Raw genomic sequence first — 19856 nt, 5'->3', positions numbered from 1 at the left:
TGGTTTAGAAATGTGCCATCAGTTCTTCTAATACTATTCAGTCTGCTCTTGTAAGTCCCTTCAAATCAAACCACAGTGTAATGTTGATATACTAATATCATGACTGTATGTTATCTTATGAAAACAAGCATATGTATTAGAAATCCCTGTAATCCAGTGAGTTTATGGTGGTTTGACTAGCTCATTATTACAAACACACCCTGAGAACTTTCTTCCCTGACAAAACAACATCAAGAACGTCAGGGCATTTCAATGGAATGGGAAAAACATTATTAATGCCACGATTACAATTAAAACATTCTTTACTTGGAATAAATGCCAAAACACTGGAAATGAATAACTTGACATTGCATTTCGAAATAGAGTAAATGTGTCACTAGAAAAAGGCATTTTTTTTTTACATAATGGCATGACTATATGAGAACCAGATACATCTGATTGTTGAGTCCTAGAAAGGGTCTACTAATATGTCTTCAATGCCACAGGCTTAATGGTTTTCTTTTTCTTAATTGCATGGAAGATCTTATAAAAATAGGTCACTTCTATGGAAGCCCGTTTCTGCCACTGAATTAAAAAAAAGGTCACAATTATCTTTTAATTTTTTATCTCACAATTCTGACTTTTTTGTCTTGCAACTGAATTTACATCTTGTAATTTCGGACTTCTTTTCTCGATCGCATGTTATAAAGGCAGAATTGCAAGATATAAAGTCAGAATTGCGAGGAAAACCCAGAATTGTGAGATGAAAAGTCGCAATTAGCATTTTTGTCGAGTGGCGCAAACAGGCTTCCGTACATTTCACCCCAAATCAAAGAAAATAAAATATTCTGTTTATTTTTGTTTAGTAAATGAAGCCTAATTGAACTAAATGTTTTATTGCCTTTTGGCATTAACTCCAAAAAAACGAATTACAGTTACGCCCCATAATTCAAGTGATATATATCAGTGACTTTCTTAACGTTGATTACTCTATTACAGTATTTTTTTTTTAAACATTTAAAAATAAAATATATGTATTACAGTAATGCACAGATTTGATTTAAATCAGCATTAATTATGGCAATACAACTGAAATTTATTTTGGCAGGACAATATTTTGGAGAAAATGTTTAACTGCAATGAAGATGATGACATGCATAAAATCTTAATGGTCCTAAAAATGCCCTTTCTTCAAGCAAAAATCAAAAATAAACAACAATATTTCTTCCTTTTGATCTTAGGGTGATGGACCAGGCATGTTCTTGACAGTTTTCATGACATTTACCCCTTTGACCAGGGACTGTGGTCAGTGGTTTGCATCAGTCCTTGTGTAAAAGCAAACGTTCAGAAATACACAGAAATGGTGAGCACTATCAAAACATTCAAAACTCAGAGAGACTAAATGAAAAGTGCTACAGTGAGGTCAGTGGAGCACATGAAGGGGACCTCACCTGCATCAGTGTGTGTGTGTGTGTGTGAGGACGGGTCAGGTACCGAACTCCAGCGGTCCACGCAGATACTAGGAATGGCTTTAGGGTTCGAGTGAAGCAGGGGTTCAGGCTCTTCTCCCATCGAGGACACCATTACTCAAGCGCGGCTGCTTGATCGCACACCAAGTCTTAGATTGTGATGTAATGCTGTCGGAGTTTAGCAACTAAAAACTCATGGGTAAGATTGTGTCTGGTGATTATTCCCACGATCTGAGAGAGAGACACAGATGACAAAACTCCACTTTATGAAGCAATTCTTGAACAATCTGCAAAGCTGCATCCAACAGATAGAAAGATGGATAGATGGATGGATGGATCGATTACAATCCTGCCAATGCATATGCATCAATCTTCAAACATGGATTATTGAATCATGAATTATTTAAGAATGTACAATGCTTAAAAAAATGCAATTTTGTAAAATCTAATAAAATAGATAATATTTGAACATTAAATTGCTTGCATATACAAATCAGGGCTACTTTAATAATCACTGAGATACAGTATTAGTATTTTTAATTATTTTATTTTTTACACTTTTTCAATTTTATTTCAAGGTTTAGTAATTTTGTAGAATTTTTGTTTTTAATTTAACGTATATGTTTTTTATGTTTTATTTAGGTTAAATTATTTTAGTACAACAAGATACAATGTTTATTTTATTATTATTATTATTATTATTAATACTTTTATTTTAGGTAAAGTTTAAGTATCTTTTTTTTTTCTTTTTAGTTTTAAGTTTAAGTTTTAGTTAACTTTAATAATGCTGTACATTAGAAGAAGCATTTCTATCGATGCCCTTTGAAATACAAAAATCGAATCATTAACTGAAATCAAATCAGATTTCATTGCGAATAAGAATCAGCTCATTATGAATTTGCAAAAAACTTTCCTGAATTTAGGTGCAAACCTAACTGCTTTGATTTAGATGTTTTAGACGTACCTCTCCCACAGCATTGACCACAGGTAAGTGTCGAAGTCCCATGGTCCTGAACAGATTGAATACTTGGGAGACGCGTGTATTTGGAGAGACTGTATATGGACAGGGGTTCATGTAAGGAGTCACATCCTGTTTAAGAAAAAAAAAAAAAGAAGACAAACGAGTCTAATTATGTCTGAGAGAGATCGCCGAACAAACTGTCATCACTTCACAACAAGAGCACTTCCACGCTTACAATTATCACCAATTAACAGCCATTACACACCAGCACCACACATCCCAGATAACTGCTGTGAGGTCAGAGGACTTTACCACAATCATGCGTGGACTGAGAAGGGCCAGGTCCAGATCGTGGATGTCAGGGAATCGTGGGTAATCCTCAGTCATCTCTGAATGAGAGAGCCGTGGCTGTGAGGCGCTCTACAGAGCCAAAAAAAAAGATTATAAAGACTTATTTTTCTCTCTGGAATCAAATACATTTCTTGTTTAATGCTCACAGCAATGTGACGTATTTCTGAGTGAAGCAGAATAATGTAGTGTACTGGACTTGATTTTACATGGTGGGATTTGATTGGTGGAAGTATGTTAACTCTTCCATGCCCACACGGTCTTGATTACATTTACAAAACGGTGGAGATTACATTTTAATAAAATACTCTGAAACGCATAAAACCAGACACAGTTTTTAAAAAAGCAATCGGAATCAGTATAATGGTATATTCACTTTCAAGTATAAGTGAGAAAGTATAGGGCATAACCATCAGGGATGATCTGACCGCCTGAGAAAAGACCAACAGAGTAAGATTAGGAAAACCGAGGTGGGAAATAAAGAAAGGAGAAAGAGGGGAGAGAGGAGAATGAAGGAGTGTGACCGACCGACTGGTTTTCAGCGTAGCAGACGCCGCGGATCAGCAGGTTGACGAGCTGCGAGCGCAGGATGAGCCCGTGAAAGGTGAGCGGCCGAAACCGCTCCTCCATGCTCCACTCCTCACTGGGAGACTGGTCCGGGTACAGGTTCGGGTACGGCACGTGTCTGCCAACATCAACAACAGATAACAGCTCATTAAAAAAAACTGATTTGAACATTCGGCTAACTGGTCTGTGTGGAGGAAACTTGGATTTTTTTTTTTTTTTTTTTTTCACCCTCAGATTCCAGATTTTCAAATAACTATCTCGGCCAAATATTGTCCCATCATCCGAACAAACCATACATCAACGGAAACCTTATTTATTCAACTTTCAGATTTAAAAAAATTGTCTATTATGACTGTGGTCCTGGGTCACATATGAAAATCTGGTAACACTTTAGAATAGGTAACACTTATTAGCATTATCATGCATATTACCAGAATATTAGCCATGTATTAGTGCTAATTAAGCACATATTAATGCCTTCTTCTACATCTCTAATCTTACCCAATACCTAAACCTAACAACTACCTTTCTAACTATTAATACGGAGCAAATTAACAATTTATTGAAAGAAATGTCGTAGTTAATAGTTAACAAGTGATACCTGTTCTAAAGTGTTACTGAAAATCTTAAAGGAGTAAATGTCCAACTACACTCAGTTACTGTGTCGCTAAGCACCGTTTTTCTTGAATAAAATGACTATAGGAGCTATAAATGCTACAGAAGTACAGAATGTGGAGTAAAGATCTTGTGTAACATCAGCCGATGGATGGTTTTCAGCAGGAGCCGACAGACCTCCTCTCCAGCATCTGCTGAAGGATGTCCTGGCCTTCCTCGGCCGGCTCCACAGCGGTCTGCTCGTCACACACGTTACGCAGCTCACTAGACGGGTATGATTTCATGGACTGACACCTCCGCCTCTGCTCCCCGGCACGCGTCAACACGCTGCTTTTCTGAAGGACAGGAAACGTCAGACAGAAACTGTTGTTTATTTATTTTTTGGACAGAAACAAAAAGACATGCTATAGGGTTCAAACAAACATAAATGAATACATGGAAGGGTTTAATACATCTATTTAGTTTCTAAACATTTTAAAGACAACATGAATATTCACACTAAAACAATGTAGAACTTGATCAACCGATTGGAATTTGAAAGCGGAGAGAGGATTAAACTTTAGAGGTAGAGAAAGTTATTACGCATTAATGAAGATGTATTATTTATGTTAACTTTTTTTTATTTGCACAGTAACTTCAGGGACATTTATTAAGTCCACTTTGAAGTCATACTCGGGGCCGTTATTAAAACTGTCAGTCCAATCACGCAAATTTCAGACAGAGGGAGGAACGAGGAAAACTAACTTTGATTTTGAACTCTTTCCACTCATTGTCATCAAAACTGTAGCCATGCTTTACATCAGGAAACACTGAGATAAAACGCTTATATTGACAACACAAAAGTCAATAGATACTTTTGATGAACGAACAAAGGATTTTGAACAAGTTACAAGCTTTTGCTTTTAATCCATTGTGTGGTGCTATTTGTAAAATTCATTTTGAGAACAAACTTGTAGTTGCATTAGTTTAAGTCAAAACAGCCACCCTCCAGTCCTTTTTATCATCCACACACACACACACACACACACACACACACACACGTTTGATCACTCAGAAGTGATATTCCATCTCTCCTTAAAGTATAAGATCGTTGTATCAAATAAATCTAATAAAATCCTTTCTGCACTTCCGAGTGAGACGTTTAAGAACAGAAGAGCATCTGCACCATCTTGTGGTCACAACGCTGTAGTTCAATACCGCTACAACTGCTGACCTCATGTTGTACCTTAAATCTGATATTGTTGCTTATGAGGATGTTGCCCTTCATGAACTCCTTCTCATTGTCTCTGTTCTCGGTGACGACGGGGAACGCGTGATAGACCGTGGTCCTCAGGATGCTGACCAGAGACTGGATACGGGTGTGAGGATACACGTACGTCAGGTTGGGCTCCATGATGTCACTGGCCGTTAATCTAAAAGACAGATCAAGAGAAATGAGTGGTACAAAATACAAGAACTACAGTATTAAAGTATGGATATCATTGCATTATATATCAAAATATGCATTTATAAAGAACTTGCATTAGATGACAAATAATGCTATGAAACAGAGACATTTGAAGTATAACTTTTATTATTTAAACACTTGTGTGGCACATAAAATCTCACTTGTCCATCTCGACCTCAGTTTCCCACTCCAGCAGTGGGACGCCCTTCAGGTGAATATGAATATCATATATTCCCTTATTAAAGAAATCTCCTGTCCACTTGGCCACCTGACAAAACACACAATGCCAGTAAGTAGTGTACATTGAATCTGTATTTTGATACGTCATTAAATTATAATTATGCTATATTAGGAGGACATTCATAAAGGATGCAGTCTGATCTAATTAAAATTTGTGCTTGGCAAAGATAAATCCCGACTAATTGCATCCAAAATAAAAGTTTATATAATGTGTGTGTGTGTACTGTGTATATTTATTATGTATATATAAAGACACGCACATACAGCATATATTTAGACAATATTTACATGTATATATGTATATTAATATAATTATGTAGTGCTGTCAAAGATTAATCTCGATTAATCACATCCAAATTAAAAGTTTCTGTTTAAATAATATACGTGTGTGTACTGTGTATATTCATTACGTGTAAATACACATGCATACACCGATATATTCTGAGAAAAAAATACATTTACATGTATATTTATATTCATATGATTTATTTTATATATAAATACATTTTGTATACAAACGTAACATTTTCCTTAAATATATAAAATGCATGTGTATGTATTTACATACACATAATATATATGCACAGTACACACACACATATATGGTGTAAACAAACTTTTTAAATCACAATTAATTGTTTGACAGAACTGATACATATATTTAATATATAAATAAACATAGCATTTTTCACACACATACATGTATTTATATATACATAATCATGATTAATCGTTGCCCTGCACTTCTTAAAATAACTGTAGTTATTATTATTATCTCCCATACAAAAAAAAAAACAGATATCATAAGATGATTTGTGAATTTGTTTTCCTACCATCAGTGTTATCATAATGGGAAGTCCGTATGTGATCTCATTTGTGGATTCAATCAAGATGACTGTCAGGCTGATGGTCATTCGGACCACGCCTCCTAGAAAGGCAGCTGCTCCAATCAAGGCAAAGGTCCCCGAATATATTTGCATGTGGAAGTTACTGCAATTAAAAACAACATAAATGTAGGCTAAGAAATTATGATGCATAAGACAGTAAATACGTGTGTCCTGTTCCAACAGATGCCCTTGGTACTTCTTAAGAGTAGGGCTGTCGCGGTTAAGAAATTTCCCCTGCTGTTATTATGGGTGGCTCAATAGCGCGATATGCGGTATTACCGCCGTTTATTTTTTTACATACCTAATTTATCCTGATTTTGCTGCATACAAAGCTCTATCGTTGAGTTACGTAGCATATATTGTTGTTTTTTTACCTGACAGAGAGACACGTTTTAAAATTTTTTGTTTATTGTTAAATGCCAAACAGCAACAAGAACATGCGTTTTCCAATAAAAATATTTTTTAAATAAATCAAAGAGTTCTAACATGTATTACACATGTATTTGTGCGCGCGACAGCAGCGGAAATCTAATCTGATTATCGCGCCACCACTGGTCCACCAGGACAGTGGATTCGTGTTGGTGTCGATGCACTCCTCAAGCAGATAGCGTGTGAGCCCTGAATATGAATGCCAGTCGTTTAATAACACGTTAAGCCTTATGATGGTTTTCTATGGGAGGAAAAGGCTTAACGTGTTATTAGACGCGTTGAATTCATATTCAGGGATCATCTGATTTTTTTGTAGATAGTATACTTTATTAATATTATTTTTAGTGAGTTTGGTCTGTTAATATCACTGTATTGGTACATTAAACCACGTTAAGCGTTTTTCACGTTAACCGTTAGAATATCCCGATGACCTCAAATTAGATGTATTGCCGTGTCACAGGAACCTTTTTGCAGCAAATTTTGCATATTGGCTCATTTATAGTCGCTGGCTCGCCCTTTTCATTGGGTTGAAAGCCAAAATGTTCCCAAACTGGCGACGTGACATTAGGTTTTGGGACGAGAGCGAGCGCCTCCCATCGTTTCAGTCGGCCTATTCAAAACAAACGAAGCACCATAAAGCTACAACGGCTCACGAGAAAATTACAGTCGTAACCTTGTTGTTTCATTAATTTATTTAACATTGAATGCACAGTGACAAATTGAAAAAACATGAAGGCCACAGCGTCATAAAAAAAAAAACACTGCGGTTGCCGCGGTTTCTGCGGTTGCTATCTTTCCTCTGCGGTTTGCTTGTCAATAGCGCGGTATTACAATATTGCGGTTATCGCGACAGCCCTACTTAAGAGATTGTAAACAAGAATCTTACATCTTGAGGACATTGGCCACTAGGCGCCCGAGTGAAGCTCCACAGAGAAGAGACGGGACGAACAGACCACTGGGGACCGACACACCGTATGTCCAACAGCTCAGAACAAAATACAGCACAAAGAACAGCGAGAGGGTGACGGGACTGAAGGTAGCTGTCGACAAAACCAGACAAAGGAGGGAGAAAGAGACAGAAAAAGATTAGAAAATAAAGAGGTGTAGTGATACGCACTTCTACAGAGAACAGCACCATAGACGCACAGGCATGTGGTTTAATCAAACTATTATTTTAACTGTAGAGCACTGCAGTTGATCTCATTTAATGCGTGTGTGTGTGTTTACCTGAATTTTTTATATTTTTCTTTTTAAGTTATTGTTGTTCAGAAGTTTGGGATCAGTGTGGTCTGTTATGTTCATCAAGAATGATTTCTGAAGGATCATGTGACACTGAAGACTGGAGGAATGATGCTGAAAATACAGCTTTGACTCATAGGAATGAATTACATTTTACATCAAAAGAAAAAAAAGCAAAATTAGATAAAATAAGAAAAATAGGAAAGTTATTTTAAATTCCAAAATTATTTCACAATATTAGGCTTTTATTAATCAAACGAATGCAGTCTTGATGAGAGAGAGACTTCTTGAGAGATTTCTTTAAAACATTCAAAATCTTACTGATCCCAAACTTTTGAACAGCAGTGTACATTTGAAGCTCAAAGAAAATCCACCGTTAAACTAAATAATGCATGCATGATGTTTCCAAACTCATGTGATTTCGATACTGACCACAGTTAATAACGCGATCATGGTTTTCAGAACAATCATGAGGCTCTAACACAGACTCAAGTTAGAAAAGGACAATTTCGTTTTTTGGGGTAAAGTTTAAGGCATAGAGCTATATTTTCTGAAATGTCTACGAAGAACCTAAGATGCAGCAGAAAAGGGGGCAGTAAACTCAACAAAAGCAGAATATGTGTGTGAATATATCATGTGTGAATCAACACAAACCGTTCTGGTGGAAGAGCTGGTGGATTGCCACCTCTTGAGGGTTGAAGAACAGGGTTGCCATGTCATTATAAGTGTTGTTGTAGCAGAAGAAGCGTCGTATGGTTGAGTTCACCTCCTCATTTACTGACCCCTACACAACAAACCATTACTGCACTGTCTGATGCACACTGCACACAAAAAGTACAATTTTCTCGCGATGGCAAGTTCTAATTTTATGAGAATAAGCTGCAGTGTGGACCAGGATGCATCTCTTGTATACCTATATAACAAACTATTTACATGCGTGTATTTCCTATATATATATATATATATATATAAACATACAGTACAGACCACAAGTTTGGAAACATTACTATTTTTAATGTTTTTGAAAGAAGTTTCTTCTGCTCATCAAGCCTGCATTTGTTTGATCAAAAATACAGAGAAAAAAAACGCAATATTGTGAAATATTATTACAACTTAAAATAATGTTTTTAAATTTATTATACTTTCAATTATCATTTATTTCTGTGATGCAAAGCTGAATTTTTAGGATCATTATCACATGATCCTTTAGAAATCATTCTAATATGATGATTCATTATCAAAGTTGGAAAGAGTTCTGCTGCTTAATTTTTTTTCAGAACATGTGATACTTTTTTCAGGATACTTTGATGAATAAAAAAAAAAAAAAAAAAAGAAGCTATGTTTTTTAAATATAAATATTTTGTAATAATATACACTACTGGTCGGTAATTTGGGGTCAGTAAAATTGTTTCTTTCTTTTTAAATAAAATCAATACTTTTATGCAGCAAGGATGTGTTAAATTGATAAAAAGTGATAGTAAAGAAAATATATTATTATATTTTTTTTTTTTTTTGAATAAATGCAGTTCTTTTTAACCTTTTATTCATCAAATATATTAGACAGCAGAACTGTTTCCAACACTCATAATAAATCAGAATATTAGAATGATTTCTAAATGATCATGTGATCGACCGGATGTTACATGTGACACTGACGCTGGAGTAATGATGCTGAAAATTCAGCTTTGCATCACAGGAATAAATTTTTTTTTTTAAAGTATATTCAAATAGAAAACTATTATTTTAAATTGTAATAATATTTCACAATATTACTGTTTTTTCTGTATTTTTGATCAAATAAATGCAGGCTTGATGAGCAGAAGAAACTTCTTTCAAAAACAATAAAAAATATTAATGTTTCCAAACTTTTGGTCTGTACTGTATATATCAACTTGCTACTGTTATTTCATCTCAGCAAGTTATATTTACTTATGATGATGTCTTCATCTGTACTTGATTCACTTAACATCTGTGAAACTTAACTCAGTATCATTGCTACCCAATGCCCAGTAACCCACCTTTAAATGACATCTAAAAGAAACTAACTATGATCGAATCAAGTGGTCTTTTCCTGTATAACTGAGCTGTTCTTGGCCTTATTGAGCTACGAAGAGAACCAGACTGTACTGATGTAGACTCACAAAGTCAAACTTCTGACTATCAGCACATTGAAAACATACATAGCAAAATAGGGAAACCGAGAAATATAGAGATAAAGGAAAGAAGTTAAACGCGAGGAAGGAAGCTGGTCTGAGACTGACCTGTGTTGACGTGTTGTTGCTGGAGGAGACTAAATCTCGACACTCCCCCAGAGTCACGGAGGCCAGGAAGATCAGGAGTGTGGTCACCATACACACCAGCAGACTCTCCAGCACCCTGCCAGTCACATAAACACAGCGTCAGACCCCTCATCAGAGCGGACCGGTTCTCCACAACAGAGATCTCTCTCAGGTACCTGATGAATCTTGCTTTGGGGTGAACGTTTCTCATGCGGTATTTCGCGAGGCGTTTGTTGATGCAGTTGAAGAGAGCGCCGAGCAAACCTCCCGCCACCCCCATCAACACAAAAAACGCCAAATCTACTGCCGTCCACAGATGACACGTCTTATCTCCGTCTACACACTGCAGAAAGCAAAGAAAAAGAAGAAGTTGAGATCACACCTGATTGACCCCCCCCTCAATAATTCCTGGATTTTATTATCAGGGTAATGTATCACATAACTTTATATTGCAGCTTTAACTATTTATTGTAAAAAAAGGTTGCATTATCTATAATAGAAAGCTACAATAATAATGAATAAACTGCATTTTCATATATTATATATATATATATATATATATATATATATATATATATACACACACACACACACACACACACACAGTATATACACACATATATAGATATATATATATATAAATAATTTTATACAATTTGATAGAGACTTTTATTTGAAAATAATGCCTTGATAGTGAATCATTGACAATAAGAGTAGAAAATATAGTATTAGTAAGTGTAGAAGAGAACTAATGCTAGCACTTTCTTTTCTAACTTTATTCTATTATTATTTTTATTTTTTTTATCCATGTATACGGTGTTAGACGAACTAGAACCTGTCAGCACTTGCATATTGTTGACCTTTCATTGGTTAAATTGCTTCTATTTTCCTAATTTGTAAGTGGCTTTGGATAAAAGCATCTCCTAAAAGTAAATGGTTACATGAAAAATGAAGGGGTCATGAAAGGAAATGATGTAAAAGAGGACATTACAGCATTATTTCCATATTATCACCTAATTTGCACACCGATGCAACGTGAACGCATATAATAAAGGGCTTTGATGTACTGTATTTCTGTAGTTTTTTTACCTTAAACTCTCCAAAGTTGAGCAGGCCAGGCAGCTGGAATGAGCCCCATTTACTGAAGTTGATCCCAGAACGAAAGAAGTTGAGTGTAAAAGTGGCAGACATGGAGCAGAACAACTATAAGACAGAAGAGAGACAGAGAGAGAATTATAAACTGAACTTTCTCAGCACATCCAGATTTTACTTGACCAACACCCTACATAATATATCCACATACCACTTTCCATGTGAGGGCCTGGTTCCAGAAGGACGACCCCTCCTCCAGACTGAAGAGGGTGCCCCCTATAGGTGCCCCGAAGGCAGCCGCGACTCCAGCCGCCGCACCCGCCGACACGAAATCCCTCTTGTCCCTGAACACAGATAACATGAGCCGTTATAGGAGCAATAGATCTGTGCCATATACAGGTCTTCCTCAAAAAATTAGCATATTGTGATAAAGTTCATTATTTTCCATAATGTAATGATAAAAATTAAACTTTCATATATTTTAGATTCAGTGCACACCAACTAAAATATTTCAGGTCTTTTATTGTTTTAATACTGACGATTTTGGCATACAGCTCATGAAAACCCAAAATGCCTGTCTCAAAAAATTAGCATATCATGAAAAGGTTCTCTAAACAAGCTATTAACCTAATCATCTGAATCAACTAATTAACTCTAAACACCTGCAAAAGATTCCTGAGGCTTTTAAAAACTCCCAGCCTGGTTCATTACTCAAAACCGCAATCATGGGTAAGACTGCCGACCTGACTGCTGTCCAGAAGGCCATCATTGACACCCTCAAGCAAGAGGGTAAGACACAGAAAGAAATTTCTGAACAAATAGGCTGTTCCCAGAGTGCTGTATCAAGGCACCTCAGTGGGAAGTCTGTGGGAAGGAAAAAGTGTGGCAAAAAACGCTGCACAACGAGAAGAGGTGACCGGACCCTGAGGAAGATTGTGGAGAAGGACCGATTCCAGACCTTTGGGGACCTGCGGAAGCAGTGGACTGAGTCTGGAGTAGAAACATCCAGAGCCACCGTGCACAGGCGTGTGCAGGAAATGGGCTACAGGTGCCGCATTCCCCAGGTCAAGCCACTTTTGAACCAGAAACAGCAGCAGAAGCGCCTGACCTGGGCTACAGAGAAGCAGCACTGGACTGTTGCTCAGTGGTCCAAAGTACTTTTTTCAGATGAAAGCAAATTTTGCATGTCATTCGGAAATCAAGGTGCCAGAGTCTGGAGGAAGACTGGGGAGAAGGAAATGCCAAAATGTCTGAAGTCCAGTGTCAAGTACCCACAGTCAGTGATGGTCTGGGGTGCCATGTCAGCTGCTGGTGTTGGTCCACTGTGTTTTATCAAGGGTAGGGTCAATGCAGCTAGTTATCAGGAGATTTTGGAGCACTTCATGCTTCCATCTGCTGAAAAGCTTTATGGAGATGAAGATTTCGTTTTTCAGCACGACCTGGCACCTGCTCACAGTGCCAAAACCACTGGTAAATGGTTTACTGACCATGGTATTACTGTGCTCAGTTGGCCTGCCAACTCTCCTGACCTGAACCCCATAGAGAATCTGTGGGATATTGTGAAGAGAAAGTTGAGAGACGCAAGACCCAACACTCTGGATGAGCTTAAGGCTGCTATCGAAGCATCCTGGGCCTCCATAACACCTCAGCAGTGCCACAGGCTGATTGCCTCCATGCCACGCCGCACTGAAGCAGTCATTTCTGCAAAAGGATTCCCGACCAAGTATTGAGTGCATAACTGAACATAATTATTTGAAGGTTGCCTTTCTTTGTATTAAAAACACTTTTCTTTTATTGGTCGGATGAAATATGCTAATTTTTTGAGACAGGCATTTTGGGTTTTCATGAGTTTTCATGAGCTGTATGCCAAAATCATCAGTATTAAAACAATAAAAGACCTGAAATATTTCAGTTGGTTCGCAATGAATCTAAAATATATGAAAGTTTAATTTTTATCATTACATTATGGAAAATAATGAACTTTATCACAATATGCTAATTTTTTGAGAAGGACCTGTATATGCCATGCACAAGGTGTTTAAGTCTCAACTCAAGGTTCAGGCTTATTTGTTCATTATTGATTTCATCAGACTTTCATAACATTAAATTATCAATCCCTATTTTTCTTGTTGAATACACCACATTACGAAAGTGAAATAGGTTTGATGGCCACTTGAAGCTTTACATGTATTCTGTGCAGTGTAATGAATGATTCAGTGCTTGTTGTGTTGTAGTGCTCACCTGTCACTGCGGAAATAGGGAAAGTGAAAGCGGATCTTCTTGAAGGTGATGCTCTGAAACTAACCAGAGAGACAAGCATGCATTCAAAATAATGCATGAATGAATCACCCAGTTACATCCGGTACACAAAATCATCAGAAATATTCTCATGCTCAATGATTTTGAATGGAAGAACGGTTAAAGATAAGTCAAAGCAGTGCTTAGTTTATTATATGGTTCAACATGAGCATGTGGAGGAGTACCTGAGGAAGTCCTGCTCCCACGATCGCTCCACTGTGAATCATGGGTCCCTCTTTACCCACAAACAATCCTGAAACACAAACAATACTGAATCAGCATGAGACGACTTCAAAAAGACACACCATTGTCATTTGGCTGCATGGCTCTGATCAACGTTACCGGAATAAGGTCAGTTTACACATTTTTTCCTTCAAGATCTGAATTGAAAAGCTGCAATCACCACCGATAGTCTCCTACAGCACAGAGCCAGATTTGATTTTAACCTTTGTCTGTGCAGATACAGACTGTTTTCCTCATCATTACCTGCAGCGACAGCGAACAGGACTCCGGTGACCTTACAGATGAAGGTCCGCAGCCGCACAATGCCGGGAATCTTTACTCCGTTCAGGTAACTTTTAATTTCTGGGATACCAGACCCAGCTGCAACAGGCTATGACACAGAAGAAACAGATTGTATACTACACACACAAACCAGTGTACAATTAATAATTTGGCTTTGTTTTTAAAGTATAACATGCATTTTTGATATTATGTTAAAGTATCTCAGACATATACTACCGGTCAAAAGTTAGGGATCAGTAAGACTTGTAATATTTTCTCTTATGCTCATCAAGGCTGCATTTATTTGATCAAAAAAAAACCAAAAAAAAAACGTAATCTTGCAAAATGTTATTACAATATAAAATAAAGGTTTCTATTGTAATATCCTTTAAAATTTAATTTATTTCTGTGATGCAAAGATACATTTCCATCAGCCATTACTCCAATAAAAAGTGTATCATGATACTTATCAAAAAATATTTCTGATATGCTTATTTATTCTGTGAATTATCAGTGTTGGTAACAGCTGTGCTGCCAATTATTTCTTTTGGAAACTGCAATACTTTTTTCAGGATTCTTTGATTAATAAAAAGTAAAAAAGAAAATAATTTATTCAAATATAAATCACAATATAAATCTTTGCTATCACTTCTTAACAATTTAACACATCAATGTGGAATAAAAGTTTTAGTTTCCTTAAAATAAAATAGAAAATTAAAATGTACTGACCCCAAACTTTGGAACGGTAGTGTATATTGTTAGAAAAAGATTTCTATTCTAACATAAATGCTCTTCTTTTTAACTTTTTATTCATCACAGAATCCTGAAAAAAAGAAAACTAATCTCAGGTTTCAAAAACAATATGAAGCAGCAGTTTCAACACTGAAATGATGATGATTTCTGAAGATCATGTGACACTGAAGACTGGAGGAATGATGCTGAAAATACAGCTGCACATCACAGGAATAAATTAATGTATATTAAAAAAGAAAAACATTAATTTACATCATAATAATTTTTCACAATATTACATGTTCCAGTATTTTTTATCAAATAAATGCAGCCTTGATGAGCAGAAGAAACTCCTGTAAAAAACATTAAAAATCATTCTGATTCCAAACTTTTGACCCGTTGTGTACATACAAACACACACACACAGTTAAAAGTGTGGCATTATTACGATTTCTTGATTTTTTTTCTTTTTTTCTTTACAATGTAAAAATAACTACTTTAATATATATTATAATGTAAATTATTCCTGTGATGTAAAGCTGTCACATGATCCTTCAGAAATCATTCTAATATGCTGCTCAATAAACATTTTAAATTATTCAAATTGAATATTACTGTATTTGCATTCAATATAGGCTGCATTGGTGTGGATAAGAGATTATAAAAAAAAATAAAAAAAGATAATTTACTATTCTTGAAAATATTAGCCTGAGAAGTTCTTACCTCAATGAGCACCAGAACGCTGGAGATGAACACGAACATCATATTGAGAGCCAGCAGCTCCAGTAAAGAGAGAGCCAGACAGCCGTTCTCACTGCATTCCTCCACAGCTGAAACACACGTCAGGGACTCCACTCACCAAATAGTGCAAAATTACACAAACCAGAACACAACGCAGCACTGAGCAGAAAGGATACATTGTCCAACCAAGCTCAACTTCAGCTGAGTGAAGAGCCGCAAGAAGAAATCAACAAACAGGCCAGTCTGAAAAGAAAAAAATGATTTGTGCATAATAATTAGACCACAGGAATTATAGGGAGGTGAAACTCAAACAAATGACCAGTAATTTACCTAAAAAAAAATATCTCGATTTTCTATAATGATATTTATATAATTTAATATAATTATTTAATTAATTATTTTTGGGTGGGTGAAATGTTTGAATTGTAAATATATTTAAAACTAAACTTAAATATATCTTTAATATAGATTTACCATAGCATTTGTATGTACTAAATGTAAACGCTAAATAATATCAAAAGAATACCAATGTTAATATTGCGGACACAAAATGTTTCCAACAGAAAGCCAGGCACTTTGAATTGATATAAGTGACTTCAAACCGATCGATTTATTGCAACCTTTTAAGATCTTGCATCTGAAAACAAAGACATTTGTTCGTGTTTTCTCATATTGTTCTTTTATTGTATCCCAGTGACGTTTCAGCCAAATCAAGTAGTGAGATCTATATTTTTCTATAAATCTTATTATCCAATGGAGTATAAATGTATAGAATTAAATAATATTTTAACAGTACAACAATTTGGTTTTAGAGCACATAGGTCCACAACAATGGCAGTTAGTTATTAATTTAGTTGAAGATATTACACAAGCAATAAATAAAAAAAAAAACAGTACACAGTTGGATTTTTTTTTTAGATTTACAGAAAGCCTTCAACACAATAGATCACAATATCTTATTACATAAATTGCAATAGTGTGGTTTAAAGGGGATAGCACATTCTTGGGATGAAAATTACTTAACAGATAGGCTTCAGTATGTACACATAAATGGTGAAGATTCTAAATTGCAGAGAATAAGTTGTGGAGTTCCGCAAGGCTCTGTGTTGGGACCTAAGTTATTTTTGCTCTATATTAATGACATTTGTAAGGTGTCTGATGTACTCAATTATGTATTGTTTGCTGCCAACACCAATGTTTATTACTCAGGTCAAAGTCTGGAAGAGTTGGTTATGGTAGTGGAGAGAGAACTGTATAAACGAAAGAGCTGGTTTGACTCAAATAAATTAACTTTGAATTTATCTAAAACAAAATTCATGGTATTTAATAAATTGATAGAAAATTATATTAAAATTAAAATTGACAGTATTATGTTAGAAAGAGTTAATTACATTAAGTTTTTAGGAGTGATTACAGATCATAAAATGGCATGGACATTGGACAGAGATGACATAACTGAATCCAATGATGAACTGCCTTTAACTATCATTTTTGCATTATTGACACTGTTTTCCTAATGAATGTTGTTCAGTTGCTTTGACGCAATGTATTTTGTTTAAAGCGCTATATAAATAAAGGTGACATTGACATTGACATACCATATACAAAATGTTCAAAAGAAAATATCAAAAAACATTTTTTATAAAATTGCAATATATTTTGAACAAAAGTGCATTATATATATATATATATATATATATATATATATATATATATATATATATATATATATATTTTACAGTTCTCTCATCACTCCATATTTAACATATGGAATAGAAATCTGGGGAAATACATATAAATCTAGAACTACCCCAGTTTTTCTACTACAAAAAAAGGTCATCAGAATAATTACACATTCTCCATATAATACCCCAACGAATCCTTCGTTACCCAGTTGAAAACATTAAAATTCTATGACTTGGGAGATTTGTATACTGCTAAACTTGTGTATAAGGCAAGACAACATACCTTCCCTCAGTTCTTGCAAGCTATGTTCAGCTTGAGAGACAGTAATTACGACCTTAGAGGGACATATATGTTTTAATATACCATATTGTAGAACCAATTTAGAAGAAACTGCCCATCAAATAAAGGTGTTCAGCTTTGGAATAGCTTCCCTGATGAGTTAAAAAAGGGTAGTTCATTAACACAGTTTAAAATACTTTTTAAAGGATTGGTAATGAAAAGATATACTGAATAGTGATGATAATGTTAATGTTAGTAGTAGTGATGTTAATAATAATATTAATACATGTTCTTCTAAATAACACATTGAGAATATCGTATATTGTCATATTAAATTAATGTAAATTAGTGTTGCTTGTGTGGAGTTAAGGGTAGGCATAATAAGCTTTAGCTTCAGCCTACACCTTTTTGGTCAAGAGTATAAATATCTTTTTTTGTTTTTGATTTTGTAATTATTTTATTTTGTATGGTTATGCATATGTACAATTGTATGTATGTACCTTTAAGTCTCATGCTTTCCTGTGCAGAATGATGCAAATGGAATTTTGCTTGTTGACCATAAAATAAATAAATATAATAAAAATAAAATAAATAAATATAATAAACCACCCCAAAACTTACCAGTCCTGTTGATACTCCAATTGCAAAAACCAAAATCCATTTTATCGCTTCATACTTTCTGGCTCTCTGTAAGAGAAATGAGATAATACTCTAGGTAAACAGGGACATGTAATCATATGAATATAATAAATGAAGACATTACACATTTACCTTATTATCCAACCCCTCCAAAACCTCCAGGAATGGCTCATTAATGCACCGGTCATAATCCAAACTCTGAAATGCATGAATAAAACATGCAGCATTCATATTTATTAAACATATCCGTTAGAGACAAACAAACGTTTTGCTTTTATTGGAAGCATAATCTGTTGTGTCCATTATTCACTAACCTCATAGTCTTTTCTCGGCAATATTTCATCCTCGTCTTCTCTGGTTTCACCAAGTATGGTCTAACAAGCAAAAGGCAGCAATGAAATCAGGTTAACATGTTCAGAAAAAAAAGTGAAACCCTAATCTAATGGTTTCCAAGACTGGGACCTCAGTCCTCAAAATGAACAGAGGTTCTGGATCGACTCTAAACAATGGATTGACTGTTTCTGAGCACATTTCTGACATTTCACTTTATTATACCTAGAATAATGACTGATGCAAAAGATTTGTCTGCAATATTAGCATTTGTACAGCCATATTTTACATACAGCAATATGTTACAGCCATACAGAACACATCAACAGTATTAAATCAGGTTGATTATCATATCAAGGAATACAGACAGTGTCTCTCATAACCTGGTGAGCTGTAGACAATGATTTAGTGATATGACGCCCTAATGATATGTTGTCTTGCTTCATGTCGTCTAGATAGGGAGCACACTAGATAGAGCACACGTTTTCACTTTCATGTTCACTGATAATGCAAATGAATTCTGTAGCTTGTTGAGTTTTACTGCTCTCAGCAGACTTGGTTTGATTGCTAAACTCATTGCTAATGTACACTTGATTCACATCAGGCAGTTTACAGTCAATTTGGGAGGAGAACAGCAGAAGAAGCATAGTTTACAGCATCAGATTAAACTAATGTTTCATTCAACAAGGCATTTTGCGTTAGGAAACAGATCAGACGAATAAAATAGTTTATACCAGCTCCTCTGGTGTTCTTGTTTCGCCTTCATTGCAGCAGCACTGACAACACAAACAGCCTCCACAGCACGCCATCATCTTCAGCAACACGCCTGATCACATGACCATCACACAGGCCAGCTGAGGCATTCAAGCGCGCACCAGCTGCGCAGCTTTAACGCAGGCGCAAAATGATGTCTGTATCAGAGCAAACAAAGCACATACCAAGGGAATATTTCTGTCGTCTTTGTATGCAACCGAAAACCAAATCTGTGATATGTATACTAGTGATATAGGTAATTTCCGCCACACACACAAACACACACACACACATAATATAACTGCTTTATTAAATCAACAAAACATAAAATGTCTAAACTCT

General features: G+C 35.5%; 1 protein-coding gene across 1 annotated transcript; it reads right to left on the bottom strand.

Annotated features, from left to right (window-relative positions):
* Window positions 1-700: 700 nt before the first annotated feature.
* clcn6 (chloride channel 6) lies at window positions 701-19634 on the bottom strand. The gene is made up of 23 exons (XM_059503070.1): window positions 19496-19634; window positions 18746-18805; window positions 18564-18629; window positions 18414-18479; window positions 16004-16070; window positions 15810-15916; window positions 14337-14463; window positions 14036-14103; window positions 13794-13852; window positions 11764-11896; window positions 11550-11663; window positions 10637-10803; window positions 10443-10557; window positions 8836-8965; window positions 7829-7982; window positions 6460-6616; window positions 5548-5654; window positions 5165-5351; window positions 4117-4274; window positions 3286-3442; window positions 2722-2829; window positions 2413-2538; window positions 701-1679 (listed from the first exon to the last, which is right to left on the bottom strand). The coding sequence occupies exons 1-23, from the start codon at window positions 19571-19573 to the stop codon at window positions 1599-1601; spliced, it is 2592 nt and encodes an 863-aa protein (XP_059359053.1). The 5' UTR covers window positions 19574-19634; the 3' UTR covers window positions 701-1598.
* Window positions 19635-19856: the final 222 nt, after the last annotated feature.

The sequence above is a fragment of the Carassius carassius genome, chromosome 21 (assembly GCF_963082965.1).
Source record: "Carassius carassius chromosome 21, fCarCar2.1, whole genome shotgun sequence".
NCBI classification, from domain to species: domain Eukaryota; kingdom Metazoa; phylum Chordata; class Actinopteri; order Cypriniformes; family Cyprinidae; genus Carassius; species Carassius carassius.
Note: the sequence above shows the minus strand (reverse complement) of the source record. Positions and strands in the feature narration are given on the sequence as shown.

Bases quoted from the DNA above. Each gene is read 5' to 3' on its own strand.
- clcn6 (XM_059503070.1), bottom strand. From the start codon at position 19,573: ATGATGGCGTGCTGTGGAGGCTGTTTGTGTTGTCAGTGCTGCTGCAAT. The intron at 14,464-15,809 runs GTAAGAACTTCT...TCTGTGTCATAG, and splicing joins GCGTTCTGGTGCTCATTGAG to CCTGTTGCAGCTGGGTCTGG. The intron at 7,983-8,835 runs GTTTGTGTTGAT...TTTTGTCGACAG, and splicing joins CCAGCTCTTCCACCAGAACG to CTACCTTCAGTCCCGTCACC.